This window comes from Chelonia mydas, chromosome 13 (assembly GCF_015237465.2).
Source record: "Chelonia mydas isolate rCheMyd1 chromosome 13, rCheMyd1.pri.v2, whole genome shotgun sequence".
Taxonomy (NCBI): Eukaryota; Metazoa; Chordata; order Testudines; family Cheloniidae; genus Chelonia; species Chelonia mydas.
The window spans coordinates 40,171,854-40,197,173 of NC_051253.2; the positions used below are offsets into that span (position 1 = coordinate 40,171,854).

The following is a 25,320-nucleotide window of genomic DNA, read 5'->3' on the forward strand; positions in this document are numbered from 1 at the left end:
CTGACCTGCAGCCCCCTGCTAGCCCAGCCCTGGCTCCCGCCCAGCCCTGGCTCCCACCCATCTCTGTGGGTGCCCCTCGCACCTGAGCAGCAGCCCCTTCTAGCCCAGCTCGGGGCTCCCCCACCCAGCTCTGCTGGTGCTCCTCACTCCCGACCCGCAGCCCCCTGCTAGCCCAGTCCTGGCGTCCCCCTGCAGCTGAGCTGGTGCCTCTCACTCCGGACCTGCAGCCCCCTGCTAGCCCAGCCCTGGGCTGTCCCCAGTTCTGCTGATGCCCCTCACTCCCGACCCACAGCCCCTGCTCGCTCAGCCAGCTCTGCTAGTGCCCCTCAATTGTAACCTGCAGCCCCTGCTGGCCTAGCCCTGGGCTCGCTCCCTACAGTTCTTTCAAAACTGTTATCCCAGCTTATAGGTGGAGTGTGAGATAAGCACCTCTGTTTCCCTGTCTCTGCGGGAGGCGGGGGCACAGTCTGGCCTCCCCAGCTTTTCCCCATTTATCTCTGATAGGGTTAAAACACCCTCTGCACTCATGTGAGAAGCCAACAGCAGCCACTTTCCTGTAATTCACTCACCATGTTGGGTCGTCGTCTGGCACTGTAGACCGGGGGGAGTTCTATCCGGGAGTCCAGCTCTGCTCTGTGTCTGTCGTGTAGCTCTTCTGAGGTATCTTTGCCTGTCAGACATCCCCTCTCCTCCCCCCCAGAGGGTAGTCAAGATAATTATAGATTGAAAACAAGAGATGATACCCACTGGGGAGCTTTCACTGTTACAGCTCGTGAGAAGGTATGAAAATTGGACAGGTGGGTGAGCCCAGGGGACTAAAACCGGGGTGAAAAAACAACCTCAGTGTGACTTTCACTTGTGTAAACTTCCCCTTTTCAGCCCATGTTGTTTGTTTGTTTGTTTGTTGGTCGGTTTTCCCCAGAGATTCAGCCAGGAAGGTCCCAAAACTCAGAAAAGATTGATGCCTCCTGGGGCTCTTTTTGAGAACCTGCCATGAGGGAGGGTGAAGGAGATTTTATGGCTGTCCTGGAACTGGGGATAGAAGCCAGGAGTCCTGACTCCCAGCCCCCCCACTCTAACGTAGGAGATCCGTGTCCACTCCCAGAACTGGGGACAGATCCTAGGAGGTGACATTTCAGCCCCACCTGCACTAACCTTTTAACGACCAGAGAAAGAACCCAGGAGTCCTGACTCTCAACCACCCAGGATGGATAGATTGATAGTGGGTGTGTACAGGGATAGATAGATGTCCTGTACCTAGGTGCACACAAGTATCATGTCTCCTTCTAGCCATTTTTCTTTCTTTTAACGTCTCCTGGCAGTTTGTCTTTATTACACAAAGGGTCTCTTCTGGTCCTGGCTCCTGTGAAGGTGGTGAGAAGTAGTTGGGTAGTTCCTCGCACCATGACTGGTGGTGGAATGTCCACTGCAATTTGACCTGTTTAGAGCTCATCAATTCGTGGAGTTTCAGGGCAGAAGAAGAGATCACCATGATTGGCACATCCCCCGGTGATCCCTGGCCCAAGCCCCCACCTTCTGGTCGAGCAGAGCAGTTAGAAAGAGAGGCCAAAGCTGGCTTTAAGGACTCCGTGTCATGGAGAGTCCATCATAATCCAGAACAAAGGACTGCAACCCCCAAAATACTGTAAAATTGGGAAAGCCAGCTGGGAGTGAATATTTCATCCTCAGTGAATTTCCCCTGGACCTGTCAGTGTCCCGGAGAGGCAGACTGAATGAGCCCAGAATCCGAGGTGTATGGTTTGAAAGATGTGTTTGCATAGAAGGGCAGGGACTGGAAGAGAAAGCGCACGTGTTGAGTTATCTCATCCACCCATGACTCATGGAGGGCTCTTCCCTAGCTTTAACAAACGGTCTTGTCATCAAACAGAGGAAGGGATTTAGGGAGCTGGCTTCGGTTCCCAGATCTCCCACAGACTCCCCCTGTCACCTTGGGGAAGCCACGTCATCTCTCCAGGCCTCAGTTTCCCCATCTGTTCAAGAACAGTACTGATGCTCGCTTCACACTGGAGAGCTGAGGAGGGCTGGACTCACATTGTGAGGTGTGTGGGGAATATTTCTGCCTTCTAAAGGACCAGAGTCTCCTTTCCGCATCACTTGCACAAAACCATAGCTAGTCCTCTGGAGTTGCTCCAGGTTTACACTGGAACAGCCGAGGTCAGAATCCCATTTCACGTGTTTTTCGTCCATCGCTCGGACACCACTTCACAATGGAAAGTTAAAGGGCGAAAGAAGGTCTGCGACAGGCCCACGGTCCCACAGCAGCTGGGAATAGAACCTAAGAGTCCTGACTCCTTTCCCAGTGAATTGGCCACTGGGCCAGGCAGCCATCAGGCCACAGAGGGAGGTGGATGGACGGATGTAGGTAGATCAGTGGCCTGGTTTTCAGAGTTTCCCCCCTTTTGATGGTTTCTCTTATATTCTCTTTCTTTTTCCAGCGACCCCCACAACCTCCTCCGTCTTCCCCCTGGTTCCCTGCTGCAGCAAGACCAGCAATGCGCCCCCGGACACCGGCTTGGCCTGCCTCGTAACTGGCTATTTGCCATCACCAGTGGACATCAAGTGGAATTCTGGCCAAGTGACCAAGGGGGTCAAAACTTTCCCAGAGGTGACGATGAGCAATGGGCTCCACACCCAGAGCAGCCTGCTGATCCCCTCTGACAGTTCCCGGCAGGGCGACCCCTACCAGTGCGACGTGACGCATCAAGGCACAGCAAAGACAGTGTCCGGGAAGTTCCCTCAGGAATGTAAGACATGCGGCGGGGGGAGGAGGGGGCAGCCAGGCTGAGATTTTCAAAGCGCCTAGAGGGTCTGGGAGCCAGTTAATCTTAATCCACATCCCGTAGGTGCCTTTGGAAAAATCTCACCCTGAAAGAGTGGAGAAAGTTTGGCCCCATGTTGAAACACACTGAGCCCTGGTGCTTTGTCATTGCAGAACTCCCACCCCCAGCGCCCCTCTCCGTGGGCCCTGGAATGAGGCAAACCTCAGGGTGAAACGCACCCTGGGCAGAGACCTATGTTCCACTAAAGGGGAGGTTTTTCAGCCCTGCCTAAAATATTTAGGCACCCGGTTCTCCTGGGCACTTGGCACGTAAATCCCTCAGGCACCTTGGGAAATCTTAGACACGCAGCTGGTCTGAAATGGCACCTAAGCCTCATGCTGCCCTTCTGTACAGGGGAAATCTTCGGCTCACTGCCTTACTCCCTCACCCTCACCCAAACCCAAATCCAGACCCAGACTCCTCCCACTGGGGGGTGGGTAGAACAAAGCCCATTCGCTGCTTCAGTCCAAAGGCCAGGTTTGTTCACACACAAGGACTCAAAGCAAAACCAGTGCAGCTCAGAGCACAGGCTCCCAGCCACCCGGGGCCCCCCCAGCGTTCAGCCTGCTGGATGGGGAGCACACCCCCCCTTTCCCACTAGGTCCCCTTTCCCGCATGGTTCCTAGCCCTCCTGCCTGGTCCGCATCTAGAGATTTCCCCCTCAGGTGCTTTCCTCAGCACTGAGCCAGAAGCTTTCCCTTATATAGACTGCAGCAAGCAGTCCCATGAAACTCCAATTCCCAGCAACCGCTGCCCCTAACGGGGCTACACCCCCTTACAAGCTAGCACTCGCTTACACCTCTTTGTCATGGAGCTGTGTGTGATTCTTGCACTCCGGCTGTTCTCGGGCATCTTTTGAAATGGATACAACCCCAGAGCAGCAAACGTAGGCCTTCTGGGGTCAGAACTTGAATGGGTGTAAATCGACTGATCTCCACGGAAGTCAGTGGCCCTGTGCCGACTTACATCAGCTGAGGATTTGACCCTTTTTCCGTAGTCAGACACAGTTAGTCCTCTCCCAGGTTTTCTTCTGATGCCATGTCATGCTCTACAGCACCACAGTCCCCCTTAAATAGGGGACATTAATTGAGGAAAAGAAGTTCAAACAAACACAGCTCAAGTTCCAGCTTTGTCCCTGCTGTTTACCAGGGAGAACACACTCCATGCAGCATGTACAGAAAGAATGCACAGAGGCATTCAGTATTTGCCTAAATGATTTAAGGGCCCTGTTCCCATTTGTTTTAATCCCTTACGTGGCTGTGAAGTTAATCCTTAGAGGCTGAATAAAGTACGCAGTGTAAACACAGCACAACAAGGTGGGGTTTTTGCCAGTGCTGGGGGGACTGTAGAGTTAGCACTCTCTCAGGAAGGGGAGTGGGGATCTACGGAGAATGACACTGGACTGTGTTTTCCCCTCTCTCTGCTCTCAGTGTGTGGTTTGACAATGCCACCCCAGGTTCACCTCCTGGTCCCCACCTGCGAGGACAGCACCACAGAGAGCCAGCTGGAGCTGGTTTGCCTCCTCCTGAGCTTCAGACCCGGGAAAGCCGACATGAAATGGCTGGTGAATGGAAAGGAGAGGAGCCCCCCCACCCCGGCCTTTTCCTCTGCAATGGGCACAGATGGCTCCTACATGGGGCAGAGCAGCATGACCGTCACCAGGCAGAGCTGGGAGACGGGGGACGTCTACACCTGTCACGTGACCCACCCAGCAGTGGGAACAGAGCTCTCCATGCACAACGCCAGCAAGTGCTTGGGTGAGGGGCTACGCCTGTGCATGGTGGGGAGGTGGGGTGGAGAGTTACTCAGAAATCAGACTTGCCTAAGGGTAGGTGGGACTGCACCTAGACCCCAGTGTGATGGGAGACATAGGAGTACCATAGAGAAATTGATACTGTAGGTGGATGGGACGAGAAAGAGATATAATGGGGGGATGGATGAATGGGATGGATAGTACCAGTGTTCTGATGGAGGTGGATGGATGGATAGATTAGATTAGATTTCGATAGTCTTTTTCTGCCTTTCCACATTATTTATGCTGGTCAATGACATCTGTTTGCATTTCTCAGCCTGCCTCAGATGTTCACTTGACCCAACCATCTACTTAACCAAACCCTCCTATGAAGACGTCATCAAAAATTCTGGTCATGTTACCTGTCTAGTTTTGGGTTATGACTTAGCAGCCAGCAGAATCGCATGGAAAGTGGATGGGCAAGTCAGCTCTGCGGCGAAGACAGAAACTCTCAAGAAGAACAGCAACGGGACCACCAGCCTTGTCAGTTCTCACCCTGTGTCACTGGCCCAATGGGGACAAGGCACCATATTTACCTGCAAAGTGACCACACCCTGTTCTGGAGAACTAACCCAGACATAACCATGAGCAATACAGGTGAGTAGCCTTGGCATGTCAAAGGGAAAGGCAAACTCCAGTCATTGTTAATTGGGATTAGAGGGTGAAACTCACCCCGCACAAGTCCTAGGCAGCCTCTACGTCCCAGTTAACCCCCCGACAAGTAGGACTTTAGCGGAGCCTAGGCCCTCAGCACAGGGGTGTATTGCAGGTATAATTATTATTTCTCCTATGAATCATTCTCTATCTCTCAGTAATTTCCACTTGCACAGTTTCCCCAGTATTCCCTGCTTTATCATTAATTTCCAGATTCTCCAAGAATTTCACTCCCTCCGCTCCCTGGGATCCAGCGATGTGGCCTGTTAGGGACTCTGGTCTGATGTGCATATGTACTTCTTACCTCTGGAAATCAGGCTGGTGCTTGTCGCTGGCATCTGGTCTTTCAGGGATGTTTCTGATGAGAATCTCTAAGTCTCCAGTGGAGTTAGGTGCCCAAATCCCATTGAAATACCCAAGGTGTCCAAGTCCCTTAGCCAGCCTTTAAAAAATCTCAATTGTGTTGTATTTTGCTGTGAGCGTTTGAAGAAGGGAAGAGGCTCCATCTGAGTGAGCAAATGGGTTGGTGACCCAATGTCATGATGATGCATGGTGGAGACTTGGGGTGAAGAGGAGATAATGTGGTTCAAGGTTTGGGGTGAGGGTTCAGGTTTGGGACACAGGACTAGCTCAAAGCCCCCTGCCCATCTGCGTTACTGTAAAACCAAGCTGAGGATAACGATTAGGATGATGATCTCGAAGGGGTTGAAGATGATGATGATGACAATGAAGAAGGAAATGAAGATGCTGAAGGAGAAAAAAATAAGGAACGTTAGAATGGTGGAGAAGATGAAGATAAGGAGGAAGGAAGTGATTACAAAAACAAGGGAGGTGAAGAAGATGAATATGATGATGTTAACTTGTTGCCGTTGAAGGTTGAGGATCTGGAAGTTCACTGTGCATTCTGCGGGTAGGCTTTGGATTTCAGTTGAGGCTTTGGGTGAAGATCCAGGCTCTTTGAGTTTCAAGGGAGATGATGCGCTCAAGGGTTGGATTTTTATTTTGCCTGGTCTAGCTTCACACATACCCTGAACAACTGGCCTCCCTGGTCCCTTCACACAGAGATAGCTGGTGAATCTAAGTCCTTAACTTAGACAGACAAACCAAGTCTTATTCTCTCTTGCCCCTCTTCCTTTTCATTTAGGCATCAGTAAGAAGGAGCCCTCCGTCACTGTCTCCCAAGCCTACCACGAAGACATCTCCGGGAACAGAGTCTCCTTGACTCTCATCTGCGAAGCTAGTGGCTTTTACCCTGAAGAGATCAGCATGTCATGGTTGAAGAATAACTTCCCGGAACTCAAGTCCAGTTACAACAATGGCCCTGTGTCAGGAAGTGGCACTTTCTCTGCCTACAGCATCCTGAAGGTTGAGCAAAGTCAAAGAGAAGGAAATTACACCTGCGTGGTGCATCACCCGGCCATGGAAGAGCCCAAGAGGGTTGTGGAAAAGGTGTCCCTCAGTAAGTGGATTCTCAGAGGCAGGTATTAATTTGGGGATTTCCACATGTGTTCTTATCCCGTCCAGCCAATGGCATAAACAACCGCATGACTCCATGTGAGCCCTGGTGGGGGGAGGGCGGGAGTGGCAATGAAGGATTTCTTTCTCCATTATGATGCCGTCTTTGGTGAAACCAAGATTTATTGCAACCTGAGCTGGGTGGAGAATGTCCCCTCCACTCCTGTGCAGGAGAGTTCCCTGTATTTCCAAGGCATTATCCAGTCCGAAATGCCCCAAGTCATGGGGATCCCACCCCACCCCTGGAGGAGATGATTCTGCAGCTTCACAGACCCCATCAGCACTAACGGAAAAGCAGGAAAACTGTCCTAACTGCAAGAGGGAATTTAAAGGAGGGTGCAGAATGTAATCTCATTGGGCTGTGATTTGGCCAAGACATTGGGATGGACACTCTTGCTCTTGGGGAAAGTTCACAGAGGACTTTCATGGCAGGGAGGTGGTTCACTGAAAAATTTCTTTCCTTCTTAACCATGGATCCCCCTGGGAGTTGTTTGCTCCACACTTGGACATGGATTCCCAAGGTGGCTGATTCACAATTTTGTCCTTATTGTCCCTTTTTATTCCTTAAATTTGTTGCTGGCACATAGGAAAGTCTTCATGGATCTACAGCCATGACAGGTACGCAATTAAAATCTGTTCTCAAGGAAACGATGAGCTGGGGTGGGGCAGATTCCATATCGGATTCAGAAGCCCATGAATTCATTCAAACAAAGGAGAGAAACCTCTCAGCTCCATTGCCCCACAGTGGGGCTTGGACGTCCACTTTAGAAACTAATCTCATGAGCGACACCATGCATATCCTTCACACAACATTCAATAGAGGACATTGTCCCTGGGTGCCAGGGCTCCCATCAGTCTGGGTTTCCCTGCTGAGATTTCTAAAGTGATTCGAGGTCTCCCCTCCTCCATCGGCTTGCAGTGGGAGTTGGGGGACTCATGTCCTAAGGGACCTCAGGAGAGCACAGGTGTGAAATATAAATGGTCCTTCTCCCTGTGCAGAGGGTAGGGTTTAGGGAACACAAGTTCTGTCCTGAGCCGTGGGTGCAGTGTGGGGTCTAGTGGTTAGAGCAGGAGGATCTGGGTGCCAGTCATGACCATGGGCAGGTCATTTGTCCTGTGTACCAGCTGCCATCTCTGGTAAAGGGGAATAACTGTATTGAGGTCAGGTGGGTCATCAAGCTCATGAATTTCTGGCTGGAAGGACCCAGAGTTGAGCAACCACGGCAGGTCTGTCCCTGGCCATGTTTTCCACAATGGGGCTTTCTCCCAACAAAGCCGGAGCCCTTCAGATTTGCTCCTGGCACCGAGAGACCCAAATAAGCATAATTGGACCCAGGAATCCCAATCTCTCGGGTGGTTGGAAAATCTCAGCCATTTTCCCCGCTGCTCCATAAGATGAGGGTCCTGCCCCTTCTACCAGGGAACCCAGTGCCCTATTTCCACCTGCAGTGACCCTCAGCCCCTTTCCCAAACAGCCCCTGGGCTTTGTGCCCCTGAGAGAGAGGCACTCAGTTACCCACCTCATGCCTGTTGAAATATTTGCTCAGCCCAGCCCTCAACGCTGCCTCCTGCCCCCCACCAGGTGTCAGCAACTGTAATCGACACGCTCTGGAGGTCTCTCTCCTTCCCCCTTCCCTGGAGGACCTCTACATAGGGCAGAATGCCACCATCAGTTGTTTGGTGAGTGGCATGGAAACCCCCGGCAGCCTGGAGGTCTCCTGGAGCCGGGGTAGTGGGGGCCCGTTGGCCGTGGTCTCCAGGGAGCCAGTGCTGCAGGAAGATGGCACCTACAGTGCAACCAGCATCCTGTGGGTCTGCGTGGAGGAGTGGCAGTCAGGGGAGGAGTTCACCTGCACCGTGAAGCACCAAGACATCCCATCGGCCATTGTCAAGAGCATCCGCAAGAGTCACAGTAAGAACTCAGCCTTTCCCCTGTAGGGGGCGCCAGCTCCAATCCGGCTGCAGGCTGGGGGGAGTGGCTGGCTCAGGATGTGGGGAATGGGACACGGGACCTTCTGTCTCTAGGGGGCGCTAGCTGTGATCCGGCTTGAGGTCTTTGGGACTGGGAGTCGCAAATTTGTGGTTGGGATGAAACGGGCAAATTTATGAGACAGAAGGGGACAGAGTCAGGACTCCTGGGTTCTTTTTCTGTCTCTGGGAGGGGAGTGGGATGTCGTGGGTTAGAATAGGGAGACTGGAAGCCATGAGTCCTGAGTTATAGCCCCTTTTCAGGGAAGGTATTTGGATCTGGTGGGTTAGTGTGGCCCGAACTGCTGGATTGTATCCATGGGTCTGGGTGGGGATTGGGGGTCTAGTGGGATACAGCAGAGCGATGAGGGTGTAGGGTGGTAGCCAGGACTCCTGAATCCCAATCCTTTGCATTAACCCTTTGGTGTTTCTCATAGCAGTGGTTTCCCTCCGGGCCCCTTCTGTCTACATCTCCCCTCCTCACGCTGAGGAGCTGGCTCTCCGGAAATTGGCCACCATCACCTGCCTGGCCTCCGGCTTCCGGCCCAGAGCCATCTTGGTGACATGGACCCAGGAGGACCGGCCGATGCCCCAGGAGGCCTACACCAACATCGGCCCCATCCGGGAGGCTGGGAAGGAGGAGTGCTACTTCATCTACAGCAAGCTCAATGTCTTGGCATCTGAATGAGAGCGGGGGGACATGTACGCCTGCATGGTGGGGCACGAGGGTCTGCCCATGACCTTCATCCACCGGAGTGTGGAGAAAGCGTCCGGTAAACCCAGCACCGTCAATGTCTCTGTGATCTTGTCCGATACCGCCGTCACCTGCTACTGAGGAGCAGAGCCGCGTGGGCTCCTCACGGCGTATCTGAGATGGCCAGGGAACCTCGTGGGGTCTGGGATTCCTCTTAGCCTGTGTGTAAAGCTGTGGGAGCTCTGGTGTACAGAGTGTGGCTGTGTGTGGAATATGCCACCCCAAAAATGCAGCATGCTAGAGTTTGTGATGAAGGGTGTGTCTTCTGGCGGAGACTGTCTCTGTGTCTCATCCACCCATCCACGCTTCCTCCCACAATATCTAGATGTATCCCCCCACTTTTCTTTCTTTCTTTGTCTTTAGCCATCCTCCTTTCCTTATGGATTGTCTACATCAATTCATCCTTCCACAGGATCTATCCATCCATCCTACCCTCTGCGATACCTGTCTCCTTGATTGCACAATATCCGTCCATCCATGCATGCATGCAAAATTATGCAATCTCCTGTCTGCATCCATCCATCCTCATGCAGTGTCATGTTTCTACCTGCCCATCCCTCTGCAGTGAGTTGCTATCCTCCATTATTATTTATGATATTGCAGCTCCTAGATCTCCTGACTGATGTCAGGGCCGCATTGCATGGGCCCTGTCCTTATTGAATTTCATCCTTTTTACTTCAGACCATTTCTCCACTTTGTCCAGATCATTTTGAATTTTAATCCTAACCTCCAAAGCACTTGCAACCCCTCCCAGCTTGGTATCGTCCACAAACTTTATAAGTGTGTTCTCTATGCCATTATCTAAATCATTGATGAAGATATTGAACAGAACTGGTCCCAAAACTGATCCCTGCGGGACCCCACTCATTATTCCCTTCCATCATGACTGTGAACCACTGATAACTACTCTCTGGGAACGGTTTTCCAACCAGTTATACACCCACCTCATAGTAGTTCCATCTAGTCTGCATTGACCTAGTTTGTTTATGAGAAGGTCACACAAGACTGTATCAAAAGTCTTCCTAAAGTCAAGACATACCATGTCTATTGCTTCCGCCCTATCCACAAGGCTTGTTCCCCTGTCAAAAAAAGCTATCTGGTTGGTTTGACACGATTTGTTGTTGACAAATCCACGCTGTTACTTATCACCTTATTTTCTTCTACATGTTTGCAAATTGATTGCTTAATTATTTGCTCCATTATCTTTCCGGGTACAGAAGTTAAGCTGATTGGTCTGTAATTCCCCAGGTTGTCCTTATTTCCATTTTTATAGATGGGCACTAGATTTGCCCTTTTCCAGTCTTCTGCAATCTCCTCCAACTTCCATGACTTTTGAAAGATAATTGCTAATGGCTCCGATATCTCCTCAGTCAGTTCCTCAAGTATTCTGGGATGTGTTTCATCAGGCCCTGGTGACTTGAAGACATCTAACATGGCTAAGTAATTTTTAACTTGTTCTTTCCCTATTTTAGCCTCTGATCCTACCTCATTTTCACTGGCATTCACTACGTTAGACGTCCAATCGCCACCAACCTTGTTGGTGTTACGAATTATACCTTGTAGGACACGCACACAAATGCTACGAATTACACCTGGTAGGACACGCACACAAATGCTACGAATTACACCTTGTAGGACACGCACACAAGTGCTACGAATTACACCTTGTAGGACACGCACACAAGTGCTACGAATTACACCTGATAGGTCACGCACAGTTCGAATCTAGGCTGAGGCACAAAAATAAAGTCCACAACTGCAGAGTTCCCAAAAGACACTAAGTTTATTACGCTCGAGCGTGGTGCCCCCCTGCTAGCCAGGAGGGGACCCTGAATACAGATTATACAAAGGTTATATACTTTTTAGCAAAGCATGTTGCTCTCGTGCATCGGAAACCTTAGCCAATACACAAAGCCTTGTCTTATCTACCACCTATCCCTGCTTGGTGCATTCCTCGTGCTATACCAGTATGTTAATTACACAGCATGGTCCTAAAGCCATGCATCAGTAACTTTTATTATCAGGATGGGAGGCCTCACATCAAGGCCAAGAGACAGGGAGTTAGAGACTGACAAAAACCAGATACTGGGAGTCAAGGCAGGCTGGAGACAAGGAGGAGGATTTTCACAGGGATTCAGTACCTAAGGATCACTCCTCCTGGTGTATGATGTGCTGGCATTTAAACAATGGTGGGCCCCAAACCAAAATGGAGTCACGTGCTAACTTTTCCTTAACAGTCCTCCCTTTTTTTTTTTGTACGTCAGTAAGCTATATCAGGGCTGAGTAACCGCGCTGCAGGGTTAGCAACTGCCGACAGCACATACTGCAGCATTGTAGGCATACAAAAAATAACTCAAAAACAATAACAGTCAAAAAAAGTAAATACAAAATACGCCGTCCCCAAGTCCCCACATCCGGTAGCCATGAGGTGAGCCAGTCCCAGACCTCCTGGAATCCGGCGTTCGTAGTGTCGAGGCTGATGTGGTGGAATAGGGCTGCCTGTTGCTTGAGGATGTGGATGTCAGTTTCCATCCTATGGTGCTGATTTATAAAAACACAACAGCTTGAGTTGACCAGAGCACAAACCCCGCCCTGATTTGCAAGGAGATTAACCAGGGCTAGGCAGTTTTGCAATGTAGTTTGGGATAGCTGGGTGACTTCAATTTGAAGGGCAGATAGAGCATCTGCAGTAGCATTTGCCATTAATTCCAAAGCAGCTGAAATGTTTCAGAGTAACAGCCGTGTTAGTCTGTATTCGCAAAAAGAAAAGGAGTACTTGTGGCACCTTAGAGACTAACCAGTTTATTTGAGCATGAACTTTCGTGAGCTACAGCTCACTTCATCGGATGCATAGCATATCGTGGAAACTGCAGAAGACATTATATACACACAGAGACCATGAAACAAAACTTCCTCCCACCCCACTCTCCTGCTGGTAACAGCTTATCTAAAGTGATCATCAAGTAGGGCCATTTCCAGCACAAATCCAGGTTTTCTCACCCTTCCCACACACATACAAACTCACTCTCCTGCTGGTAATAGCCCATCCCTCTTTGAAACCTCTCTTTATAATGCGCATGATAATCAAGGTGGGTCATTTCCAGCACTAATCCAGGTTTTCTCACCCCCCCCCCCCACCCCCCTCCAAAAACCACACACACAAACTCACTCTCCTGCTGGCAATAGCTCATCTTACAATGTGCACAGCAATCAAGGTGGGCCATTTCCAGCATAAATCCAAGTTTAACCAGAACGTCTTGGGGGGGGTTTGTAGGAAAAAAACAAGGGGAGATAGGCTACCTTGCATAATGACTTAGCCACTCCCAGTCTCTATTCAAGCCCAAATTAATAGAATTCAATTTGCAAATGAATTCCAATTCAGCAGTTTCTCGCTGGAGTCTGGATTTGAAGTTTTTTTGCTTTAAGATAGCGACCCTCATGTCTGTGATTGCGTGACCAGAGAGATTGAAGTGTTCTCCGACTGGTTTATGAATGTTATAATTCTTAACATCTGATTTGTGTCCATTTATTCTTTTACGTAGAGACTGTCCAGTTTGACCAATGTACACGGCAGAGGCTGAAATGTTAACTATAGCATTTTCCAGCTCGTTTACTCCCAACCATGGCAGAAACCAGCGCACAAAGGAGTGAAAGCCTTTGGGCCGATAAGAAAGGGGGTTTAAAGGAATACTTCGTCGGTCCCTCCATACCAGATTGCGGATCTCTCCCCGGGTCAGGTTCTGGTGTACTGTCACGGCGGGTACTATAGCCCCTAAGGTACATGTACCACACCATCCTGCTGGGAGAACCTTATAGGCTGTGTGATTGCATAACCAATACCAGCCAGACCCCTCGGGGACTGGCCACGGGGTTCTGGAGTAGGTAGAGGGAGCTCCTGCACCAGAGCTGATTTGGGTGGTGTCCTTGCACCCCACAAAATTCCCTACAAAAACTGTATTTTCTATGCCCTTACGTCGTGACACACATAAAGCATAATTACCCATAATTACCCACCATATCAATAGACCATATTTGGATTGTAACATTCCAGTTAAATGTAGTGTTTGCCCATAGCTTAGCTTGGAGTGTTCGATTAAGGGGGATAGGTACCCCTACCAACGGGACCCCCTGACCTAAATAGGTGGGGGTATGAATACAAATCCAACACTGCGTTCGATTTACACCCTGTTTGATAGCACGGGTTAAATTCAAGAAGCTATTGCCCTCCCATCCTTGTACTGGACTTGGGAATAGGGAGAGGACCCCCCAGGCAAACCATACCAATGTCGACATCCTCCCCGTACCATACAAAAAACACTACCCGCAATGTAAGTCCAATAAACAGGAACACAAAAAGTCCTGGTGGGCTGTGAAGGTCCCAGTAGCTGGAAAGCTCAGTCTATGGGTTGGTTGTAGTGTTTATTCGTGAAGTGGCTTGTCCAATGGCTTGTCAGGGTCAGGTGGGGGTTCCAGCGCCAACTTAACGTAGCTATGATGGATCCAGGAACCTTTACCTGCAAAGGAGTGGTGGCAGATGGTGGGAGTAATGTTCGTGGCTGTAAGGCGTTTTTGGTATTTATACTTGCCTATAAGCACAGGTTCCAGCCTCTGGAATAAACCCACCCCACCACTTCACTTCACATTCCCAAGAATACATCCCGCAACTTCCTCCCTGCCAATGTACAATGCTCCGTCTTTGCCATTAAGGACAAGTCTCAGTGTCTTTTGCAGTCAGGAATCCTTGGGTTTTGGTGGTTTTAGCACAGCAGGCGTTTTTTCTTTTTTCTTGGAACAGTCATGGTTTTGCATTATACAGGGGAGAGGTTACTAGCACGTCACCCTGTAGTGCTTTGGTTTCTTTAGCAAATACTGAATGCAGGTTAGCTTTGTCAGTGGACAAGGGAGAGGTTACTAGCACTTCACTTTGGTTTTTTTTCTTTCTGCTGTTTAAAAGGAGGAAAGAAAAAAAACCCAGAAGGAGGGACAGGCTGATCAGTAGTCGAAGTGAAGTCATCTCGAGGTGGAGGGGTCTTTTTGCAGTGAGAAGCATGGGTCCAGGAAGTCAGTCTTTGGCACTTCACAGCGGTGTTGGTAGTTAGCAGGACTTAATAAGGGCCTTTCCAGCATGGGGCCAGAGTAGTCTTTTGTTGATGGACCTTTATGTAGACCCAGTCACCTGGTTTTAACAAATGGCAGGTTTGCTCAGGATTCTTGAAGCAGGACTTCTTTTACCTGTAAATACAGAGACCTAACACATTTCATTAATGTCTGGCAGTGTGTTGCAGATCTCACAGCTGCTTGGGCACATTCAAGCCCCCCTCTTTCTTGGCTATTAGCCAAATCCTAGCTGTGAGTAGTGTCCTTGGGCAGGCTAGTGTCTTATCTTTGGACCGAGCCTGCCAGCTGCAGCGTTGAATTAGCTCGTCCTCTTTTTTATTTCTTTTTCCCTTCTTGGCTTTTATTAACCTGCAAAGGAAACTTTCACTTTTTACTTATACACCTTTGTTTAAAAAGGAACACATGTACATTGCCCATTATACAGCACTTTAGTACTTATTGTTTAATGTATGCCACATACACCCTTCTAGGAAAACGACTTTATTACAGAGCTTTGGAGCAACAAGCCAGGACAAGCACACCCACTTTTGAGGAGTCCACTTGGTATAACCTCTGGTGTCCAATAGCTTTCCTCCCTCCCCAGCCCTCTGGCTAGAAATGTGAGGTAGCCAGAAGGATCTCATGTATAATATGGGGAGTGGGTTAACCTTTCATGTCCTTGCTTCCAAAGACTGTTGGTGTGCAAATTTTAACAACAATTTTTTTCAATTAAAAGATCTGGCCAATGAAATTTTTTTTTTTTTTTACTTAAGCAAATGTATTAAACTTTAGTATATCACATTTTTTGATATTATCCAAACACTTTGTATTCCAAGTTGAATAAAACAAGTATCTGCATTTTGATTTAACCCTTCTATTTAGTTTTAAACTAAACTGTCCTATGAAAAATTAAACACAGCAATTCTGGCCACAAGACAAACACCACAAGACAGGACATAGAACACAGAACAGAATTCCTATTGTGCCAGTAAATTCATGAGATGTTGAATTGCCTTTCAGCTGGCATCAGTTTTGTCTGATTTTCTGAAAGACAAAAATAAAACACAAATCTGCCCCTTTTGGGCAGTCAGTCATCGCTTAAAATATTTCCTTTTTATACAAATACCCTTGGTAATTGCAGGCAAAACAGAGGAATTACCCATATTTTCTTGTATTTGTTTTATAGGCAGCCCAGGTTACAGTGGCCTCTACCTTATCGGTTAGGTAATTTACATTAAAACAAATGCTTTCCGGCTTGCTTTTGGATCCACAGGTTAAAGATTTTTACTTTAAAAAGGGCACAATAAACTTTACCAGACTTTTGATTGCCTTTTACTTTTAACTCCTGCTGTCAAACACACAGCGACCTGAAAAGGAAGACACCACCTATTGTAGCCCCTTGGAGCCTAATAAGATATTAATTAAGTAGCACTGTATAATTGCATTTCTTTGGAAAAGGGCCCATTTTTTTTCCAAAATGGCTGCAAAGAAACCAAGAATTTTTTTTCTTTCCAGTATTTCACAAAGTTCAACTGCTTAATTCTTTCCAGCAACTAAAGAGTTAACTTCTTACTTTCCCTTCTTAAATCACTTGCTTCTTTTCCAAAACGACACCCAATTAACTTAGATTTTACCATTCCTAGTATTATTCCGGGATTTACGTTTTCCATTCCTGTAATTATTTACTCCTCTTTTTTCACTATGGCCTTCAATTTCCAACCTGTTTTCCAATCTCTCTATCTGCTGCCTGCCCGCTTGGGCCCGATCCTGTTTTTTTTTCTCTGAACTGTCCCTTCCATGAGCACCAGCTTTGTTTCACTACCAAATTAACAAGGAGGGTGGGCTTCTTAACTAGCCCCCAACCCTCCTGGTCTCTTTTCTTAAATATTTTTACTTACAAGGGCTACCCGAGTCCTCCCCCCATGAGGCTTGTCACCTGGACAGAAAGCACGGCTAATTGGCAAGCAAGGAGGTGACGGGCATAAGTCAGAAAGCCGAGGGTAAGCCGGAGGAGGGGCAGAAGCAGGCACAGCACAGAGCGGGGCTGGAGACCCCTGAGATGAATAAGAAAAGGAGGAGGAAAGAGGACGTCCTTTCGCATGCGCATAAGCCCAGTTGTCCCATACATACCAATAATCCATCTGGGCTGGAGCTTTGTTTTCCAGCCTCTTCCTAAGCACTGTTAATTTTTCCCCAGCAAAGGAACCATCCGGTGGCCAGTCAAAAGGTGTCTGAGTTGTTAGTGCTGGCCACTCAACCTTGCACAAGCTTTTTTTTTTTTTTTTTTTTTTTTTAACCTAACCCATGGGTACCAGAAATATTCCCCCAATTCTCGAGCATTTCAGCCAAAGGGGTGCCCTTACTTACACTCTGCCCAGAACCCATAATGGGCTACCAAAAGGACACCAAATGTGCCACCTTATCGCCTAAGCGACGGCTCACACCCCCCCCTCCTCGGAGTTCTCAAAGGTGAACTCACCCTGTGCCGGCTGGAGCTGTCCGAGAGGAGGAGTGTAGTCTCGCTTGTTGGGGCGAGCCTAGAGTCCCTTCGTGGTCGCCAAAACTGTTACGAATTACACCTGGTAGGACACGCACACAACTGCTGCGAATTACACCTTGTAGGACACGCACACAAGTGCTACGAATTACACCTTGTAGGACACGCACAGTTCGAATCTAGGCTGAGGCACAAAAATAAAGTCCACAACTGCAGAGTTCCCAAAAGACACTAAGTTTATTACGCTCGAGTGTGGTGCCCCCTGCTAGCCAGGAGGGGACCCTGAATACAGATTATACAAAGGTTATATACTTTTTAGCAAAGCATGTTGCCCTCGTGCATCGGAAACCTTAGCCAATAAACAAAGCCTTGTCTTATCTACCACCTATCCCTGCTTGATGCATTCCTCGTGCTATACCAGTATGTTAATTACACAGCATGGTCCTAAAGCCATGCATCAGTAACTTTTATTATCAGGATGGGAGGCCTCACATCAAGGCCAAGAGACAGGGAGTTAGAGACTGACAAAAACCAGATACTGGGAGTCAAGGCAGGCTGGAGACAAGGAGGAGGATTTTCACAGGGATTCAGTATCTAAGGATTACTCCTCCTGGTGTATGATGTGCTGGCATTTAAACAATGGTGGGCCCCAAACGAAAATGGAGTCACATGTGCTAACTTTTCCTTAACATTGGTGAAAACGGAAACACAGTCGTCATTAAGCACCTCTGCCATTTCCGCATTGTCTGTTATTGCTTTCCTCCCCTCATTGCAGCTTGCTGACCTTAGACGGGTGGGAGGTACCACTCCCTCCACCTCCCTGGGTCACTTCCTACCGGGCTTCCTGAAGAAGGCAGTCCATATCACGTTGGGGTCTGCGAGCTCCTCGGAGCAGGTAATTCCCTGGGACAGCGACTGCAGCTGGTCAGCTGAAGGCAACAGGTCCCTGGTCTGTGTCTCGAGATGTCCACCTTCCACAGGCAAGGGCTGTAATGGCTCCTGGGTTGGAGCCTCGACCAAGTGTCCTTCCTCCTTGGCGGTCAGTGCAGAGTGAGCTGGCTGCTCTTCTTCCTACCAGCACAGCATTTGGAGCTTGCTTAGCATGGTGTGAGGTGAAGGACTTCCTCTACCCCACGGGTGTGATTAACCCTTTCCTGGCTAGTGCGGGTATGCACACCCTGCCACCGGCACAAAATCTGGAAGGGCAGCTTTGGAATGAACTGGCATTGGCTGGGAAGACGCCGCTGTTGGATGGGGTGCATGGCCCCATTGAGCTATGCATTGGCAGGTCTCAGCCCAGCTCTGTTGCTGGCCTGGGGAGGGGAATCGCATGCTCGGGGTGGCTGGGGTGTGTAAAGGAGCCAAGGGGCGTGAAATTTAATGGAAGTTGGGGCTGAAATCCCTGAGGCTGCTGTGAGAATTGCAGCCTGTGACGGGGGGTCTCCACCTGCAGCCTGCCCGGTCTCCCCTGGCAGGGACCCTCTGTCTCTGGCCCTGGACGGGGATCTCCTGCCAAGAGCACAGATCGGAGCTCCCCGCTGTGCCCACTCAGCTCCCTGGGTTAACGAAGAGGCCTCTCTAACCGGCACGTGTGTCTCATCCCAGCTCCTCAGTGCCTCGTGGAGGACCAAGGCGTCTCTGTTGAAGGAGGAGAGGAGGAATCTGACAGTCTCTGGACACCTGTTGCCTTCATTGCTCTCTTCCTGCTCAGCCTGTTGTACAGCGCCGGCGTCACGCTGCTTAAGGTAAGAGCAGCAGCGACCTTCATGGTCCCGCGTCACTGCTGAGAGCAACAACCCGTGCTCAGGAATCGATCCCACGCCATCAGCATGCAGCCAGCCGCCAGCCGCGGGAACTGCTTAGTCACCCACACTCAGTGATGAAATTCAATAAGGACAATGCCAGGTGCTCCACTTAGGAAGGAGCAATGAGTTGCACACACACAAAAGGGAAATGACGGCCTAGGGAGGAGTACTGCCGAAAGGGACCTGGGGGTCCTAGGGGATCACAAGCTAAATATGAGTCAACAATGTAGTACTATCGGGGGAAAAAAACGAATGGGATGTATTAGCAGGAGTGTTGTAAGGAAGATACGAGAAGCAATTCTTCTGCTCTACTCCGTACTGATACGGCCTCCGCTGGAGTCTTGTGTCCAGTTCTGGGGACCATATTTCAGGAAAGGTGGAAAATTTGGAGAAAGGCCATAGGAGAGCAACAAAAATCATTCAAGGGCTAGAAAACATGAGCTGTGAGGGAAGATTGAAAGAACTGGAGAAGAGAAGACTGGGGTGGCCTGGGCGGGGGAATGAGATTATAACATTTTTCAAATCTATAAAAGGTTGTTCTAAAAAGGAGGATGAAAAATTGTTCTCGTTAACCTCGGAGGCCAGGACAAGAAGCAATGGGCGATAACTGCAGCAAGGGCGGTTTAGGTTGGACATTGGAAAAACCTTCCTAACTGTCAGGCTGAGTAAATACTGGAACAAATTGCCCAGGGAGGTTGTGGATCCTCCATTGTTGGAGGTTTTTAGGAGCAGGTTAGACAAATACCTGTCCTAGGGATGGACTAGTTATGACTTAGTCCTGCCTCAGGGCAGGAGAGGGGACTAGGTGAGCTGTCGAGGTCTCTCCCTGTCCCACAGCTCTATGATGTTACGGTTGTCAGAGGCTAACACCAAAGTCAGGAGTTAGAGCCCAGGTTTAGGAACAGGTTACCTGGAGGGACGAAAGCCTGGGTGCAGGACAGCAGCCGGGCTGGACCCAGACGGGAAGAGGGGAGGAGCCAGGCTGGACCCAGACGGGAAGAAGGCAGGAGCCGGGCTGGACCCAGACAGGAAGAAGGCAGGAGCTGGGCTGGAACAAGCAGTCACAGCTGCTATGGCAGCCCTGGGGAAATTCTTTGGGCAGCTGCTTAACTTGTGCTGGGCTCATGAACCGGGCTGCTGACTCTGCCAAGCAATCAGGGCGGAGCCAATCAGGCAGCCGGCTCCAGGCCAGGTGCGCACGTCAGGTTGCCTGGGACTGGCTCTGCTGCCAGCCCTGGTTCCTGACAGTGACCAACCATCAATGAGAGAGAATCAGGAACGATTACTTATTAATAATCCACCACCCGTCATCACTAATTAACGAGCTGCCATCCAGGTTAATGCGGCAGTGATCAATACATGAGAGTCAACAATCTATTATCAATTCCAATCGTTTATCACTGAGAAATCAATAATCACGGATTGGCTGTCCCTGGTCAGTACCTAGTGATCTGTACTTAATGCTGAATAGCCATTAATCTGCAATGAATTATCAATAATCAACACTCTCAGATCAGTAATTAATGTTAAAGAATCGAGGATCAAGCATCAATAAGCTGCTAATAATTATCAATTGATAAGAATCACTTGTCAATAATCAGGCATTAATGATCAATGACCAAAAATGAATGATCCCTAATTTTTTTGAAGCAAGAGGAAATATGCCAAGAGCAAGGCTCCATGAGCGTCAATCAATGAGCACTCAGCCGTGATCGCTAAGGATCAGTCTTCGGGCCCAGAAGCACAAAGGGCCAGAGGTGCCCGTGAAGCCGGTTCTGTGCCGGGCCGCGGTGCAATGGGGCTGGTCCCAGAAGCAGGGAGAATCGGCGGAGGCAGCTGCGGCTCCCCAGGGACTTGGTGTGCGGCACCCGCTGGGCAGTGGCTGTTCCCTGAGGCGGTTTGACAAGGCTGGTGTCTCTGTCTGGAAGATGAGCTCCAGCTCAAGCCAGACATCCTGGCAGGACGCAGGCGTGGCTGGGCGAGGCTAGATGGTGCCAAGGGTCCCTTCTGGCCTTGCTCTCCCGGCCGAGGATGCTGCCCGTGAGCGGCACTGGCTGAACCCCTCTGCTCTCTGTGTCCCACAGGTGCGGTGAGTGCCCGGCTCCGGGCTCCTAGGAGGGGACAGCACTGCTTCGTCCTCTTCATTCCCTCCCTCCATCTTCAGCCCTGCCGGGCTCCGGCCCCCTCTCCGGACACCGGGAGGGACCATGTTCCACGGCAGCGTGGAGGGCGCGACAACGGCCGCTGAAGGGTCTGAGCTCCGCAGAACCCAGAGCAGGGAGGGCAGAGTCCTTCCCTGGACGTCCCCGTGGGGCAGCCCACGCTGGAGCTTGAGCTCAGCCCCGTGCCCCTCAGTCCTCCACCCCCATCCCACGGCAGGGACTGGATTTCCTTGTGTGTCTGTGTGTGCAGGGCTGTAGTGTCCTGAGGCCTGGTCAACGTGGACTGTGGCGAGGGAGAAGAGTCTCATTTGCTCCATCGTTTAACTTGCAACTTACAAGGGAATTGTGTGTTTGATCCAAAATAAAAGGAGTTAAGAATTGGTAGCTGCATTTCAGGGTGGTGTGGGGGGATTTAACCAAGGAGAACGGTACCCACTGTATGTCCCAACCCCCCGGTGTCTATCTACGCATCCGTCCATTCTCAGACATACACATCTTTCTTTCATTCTTCCTTCCTACCTGATCAGTGGTATTCTCTGCCCCAGATATCTCCCCTTTCTGCCCCTCGGTCCCAGCCTGTATTGGCTGAGGGACAAAGCCCCAGCTCTTTGGGTTCGTAGCTAGGCCCCCATCTCCCATTGGGGCCAGTGCAGCGGGCATCCTTCCTTTTATTCTCCATGCCCAGAGGCGCCCCCTACAGACACGACATGACCCTCTGGAGGGTGTCAGGGGTCCCTGAAAGTCGGGGATGGAGGTTATGAATGAGATGGAGCCTGATTTGTATATTTATATTTATTTATTTATTTATTGTCACTCAGTGCACACAACAAAAGTCACACACACACACCACCCATAAAAATCCCAATGAAGAGCTAAATATGCAACATACAGCACGACAGACACAACTCTGGCTATGGTCCTGCCCCAGGGTGGGGGGGCTGGCTGGCGCAGGGGGTGGGGAAGGGGATATGGGGCCTTTCTGCTCTAGGGGGCGCTGGCTCTGATCCAGTCCCAGAGCAGGGGGCTGTTGGTCTCAGGAGGGTGGGAAGTGGGACTCGGGTTGTTTCCTCACTAGGGGCGCTGGTTCCCTGCATGGTATGAGTTGTCCGGTCTCAGCCCAGCTCCCAGCAGGGCAGCGTCCCCAGTGGCTGAGGGCGGATTAGGCCATGTGGGGTGAGCTCCTCGGTCCCCCCAGGGGGGTCTCCCAGGGGCACAGCGCTAGCGGGGGGGCAGCTGTGGGACTCAAGGTGGTGTCACCAATAGAGCCGGGAGTCCCGGCCCCTTGTCTCCGGGTGGACGGGGGCAGCGACCCCTACACCACGCGCTGGACAACGTTCTTGTACTCGGGGCCACTCGCCTGCCTCAGCTGCACCATGGCGGAGAACAGCCACTTCACCTGCAGGGGGGCAGAGAGAGCAAGGGTAAGAGGGGTCAGCACTGGGGGAGCTGCTCGGTCCGTCTGTCTGCCTGTGTCATCCCTTCCTGCTTTTATGTCTGTGTCTCATTCACTCAGTCTCTCTCTTATTCACCTATTCTTCTTTCTCTTTCCTTCTTCCGTTCTTTCTTTCCCTTCCATGCTGCCCTCTGTGACGTTATTGATGTGAACTGTGACCGCGTGGATCATTGTTGCAACCACTGTTATATATTTGCAGCAAATATTGTACAAAGGTTGTGGAGTGAGGTGTCTATGACAAGGTTATGACTTGCTGGTTGTGATGATCCTGTGTGTGTGTGTGTACCATTTTTGTAGTTGAAGTTATGGATATTGGCTTTGGACTTGTATCTCAATGTGTTTTGATTCTAAGTAGCCTCAGTCAAGCATTTGCTCAGCTTCTTGCGAAAGGACTATTCTCCGTAAGTGGCCAATCAAGAAACACTTAACTGACAATGAATTTGGGAGATGCCAATCCACGTCTGAGCTTTCCTGGGAACGTTCAAACTAACATGTAAACAATGGCATCGGCCTGCAAACTGAGCCATGCATGGACATGTGACTTGCCCATGTGACTCCAGACTCCATCTTGCTGCTGTGATTTTCCACAGTAAGAAGAAAGGGGTGTCCTTCCACGGGCAGAAAATATAAAAGGCCAGGAAAACCCCTCCATTTTGTCTTCGATCCTGCTTCAGACCTCTGGAGGAACCTTGCTACAAACTGAAGCTCTGAACAAAGGACTGAATGACCCCTCCCAGCTGTGGATGTTCTCCAGAGACTGGATTTGAACCTGCATGACTGCTACAAGCCTGCACCAAGAACTTTGCCATTACTCTCTGTGTCATAAATATAAAGGGAAGGGTTCCAACCTTTCTGTGTGCAGTAACATAAAATCCCTCCTGGCCAGAGGTACAGAATCGCTTACCTGTGAGGGATTAATCAGTGCAATTAACCTAGTTGACACCTGAGCAGAAGGACCAATGGGGAAAGAAGATACTTTCAGATTGTTTGTGCTCTCTTTGGTGTTCCCTCTCAGAACAAAGAGAGAGACGGAGCAGGTAACCCAGCTCCTAAAAAGACCCTGAAATAATATGTCTAAAATTATAGAAATTGTAAGTAATAGGAAGGAAATCTGTTGGATTATTTTTTGTTTTAGCTTGTAAATTTTCCCTGTGCTAAGCGTTAATTTTATTCCTGTTTTGTGTCTGAGAAGCAGAGTCAGAGGGGAATCCTCTGTGTTTTAAATCTTTTTATTTACCCTGTAAAGTTCTCTTCCATCCCAATTTTGCAGGTGTGATTCTTTTACCTTTTTTTAAATAAAATTCTTCTTTTAAGAACCGGATTGATTTTCAGTCCCCTAAAAACCAGGGATTTGGTCTGTGCTCACTTTGGTAACCTATTGGTTTGTATATTATTCTCAAGCCCCCCCAGGAAAGCGGGTGAAGGGGCTTGGGTGGATATTTTGGGGGGGGGGGGGAGATAGGGCTCCAAGTGGCCCCTCCCTGAATGTTTGTTTAAATCACTTGGTGGTGGCAGCGATACCGTCCAAGGACAAGGAAAGGAATTTGTGCCTTTTGGAAGTTTTTAACCTAAGCTGGTGGAATATAATCTTCGAGGGTCTTTCATGCGGGTCCCCACATCTGTACCCCAGAGTCCAGAGTGGGGAGGGAACCCTGAGACTCTGGCTGGCTGGTTTGGTGCTTTAGAAGTGGAGAAAGCCCAGCCTTGGGCTGTGACGGCCCTGCTCTGAGCAATTTGCCCTGAATTGAGACTCTCAGAAGTGTCCCGCCAGAGGCAGCGTCGTTACAGTCGTGTAGTCGGGCTGGGATCCACAGAACCAGGTCTGTTACGCTTTGGATCCGAACCCCACACTATCCAAAGCTGAATTTTGGTGTTGAGAGGTTGGCTGGCTAAAGAGCAGTTGCAATGGGTGAGCAACGAGCGTATGAGGGCTGTGAGAGAAAAGCCCTGGAAGATTTGTGCTCAGAAAAGGGGAAAAGCTTTAAAAAGAAAGCTACAAATGGAGGACTGGGAGATCTGTTCATGGGCAGTGATCAGGAGGCAGGACACAGCCCTCACCTGAGGCTACAGAAGCAATTGGAATGCAAAAGGCAGGAAATCAACTGCAGCTTGAGCACGAAGAGAAACGAGCAGACAGTCGATGGCTGGAAAAGCAGCAGAACGGCTGAAGTAGAGAAAGAAGCTGCTGAGGGAGAGAGAGAAGCCAAGGAAAGGAATGCTGAGCGAGAAAGGGAAGCTGATGAAAGAAAGAAGGAGGCGGATGAGAGCGAGGAAAGGGCTCGTAGGGGGCGCAGGGAGCTGCTGGCTGCCGAGGAGAAGGTTCACCAACTTCAGCTCCGAGGAATGGAAGAGCAAAGAAAGTCCTCGCCCCCTGGTGCGCCGCTTCCCCGCCATAACGAGAGGAACTGGGAAAGGATCTGTCCCATTTACAAAGATCCTGACGGCCTAGAGGAGTTTCTGTCTGCCTTTGACCGTCGATGCACTCTGCACGGGATCCCAGATGAGCAGCGAATGTCTGTCCTGCTGACCAGACTGACGGGAAAAGCCAGGGCACAAGGAGAGCAGAAAGGGGCTTTGATTGTGTTACCTACTGACAGTTTGACAACTTGTAGCAAGAAGGAAATAATTCCTAAACTTGTTTGTGTTGAGCCTGAGAACTTCCATGTTGCCAGTGACTGTGAGGAAAGTTGCAGAGGGAAAGAGAGTACCTCTAACCTTTTATCTAGCGAGTCTATGAGTTTGCCTGAAGGGGATTGTGTAGAAATCCGCCTGACGAGCCAAAG

General features: G+C 49.9%; 1 protein-coding gene and 4 gene segments (V, D, J or C); 1 reads left to right on the plus strand and 4 right to left on the minus strand.

Annotated features, from left to right (window-relative positions):
• LOC102932895 overlaps positions 1 to 25,320 on the minus strand; it is a 489,191-nt gene that overhangs the window by 104,135 nt on the left and 359,736 nt on the right.
• Positions 1 to 25,320, minus strand: part of LOC102940154 (immunoglobulin epsilon heavy chain-like) — a 1,331,510-nt gene that overhangs the window by 69,960 nt on the left and 1,236,230 nt on the right. The gene's annotated exons all lie outside the window — the stretch shown is intronic.
• Positions 1 to 25,320, minus strand: part of LOC119563587 — a 797,667-nt gene that overhangs the window by 49,928 nt on the left and 722,419 nt on the right.
• LOC119567832 overlaps positions 1 to 25,320 on the minus strand; it is a 50,026-nt gene that overhangs the window by 12,227 nt on the left and 12,479 nt on the right.
• LOC122462697 lies at positions 664 to 21,143 on the plus strand. The segment is given in 9 exon segments: positions 664 to 797; positions 2,457 to 2,765; positions 4,271 to 4,597; positions 4,910 to 5,229; positions 6,431 to 6,745; positions 8,384 to 8,713; positions 9,210 to 9,542; positions 18,723 to 18,862; positions 21,007 to 21,143. Coding segments are annotated over 9 exon segments (2,144 nt in total).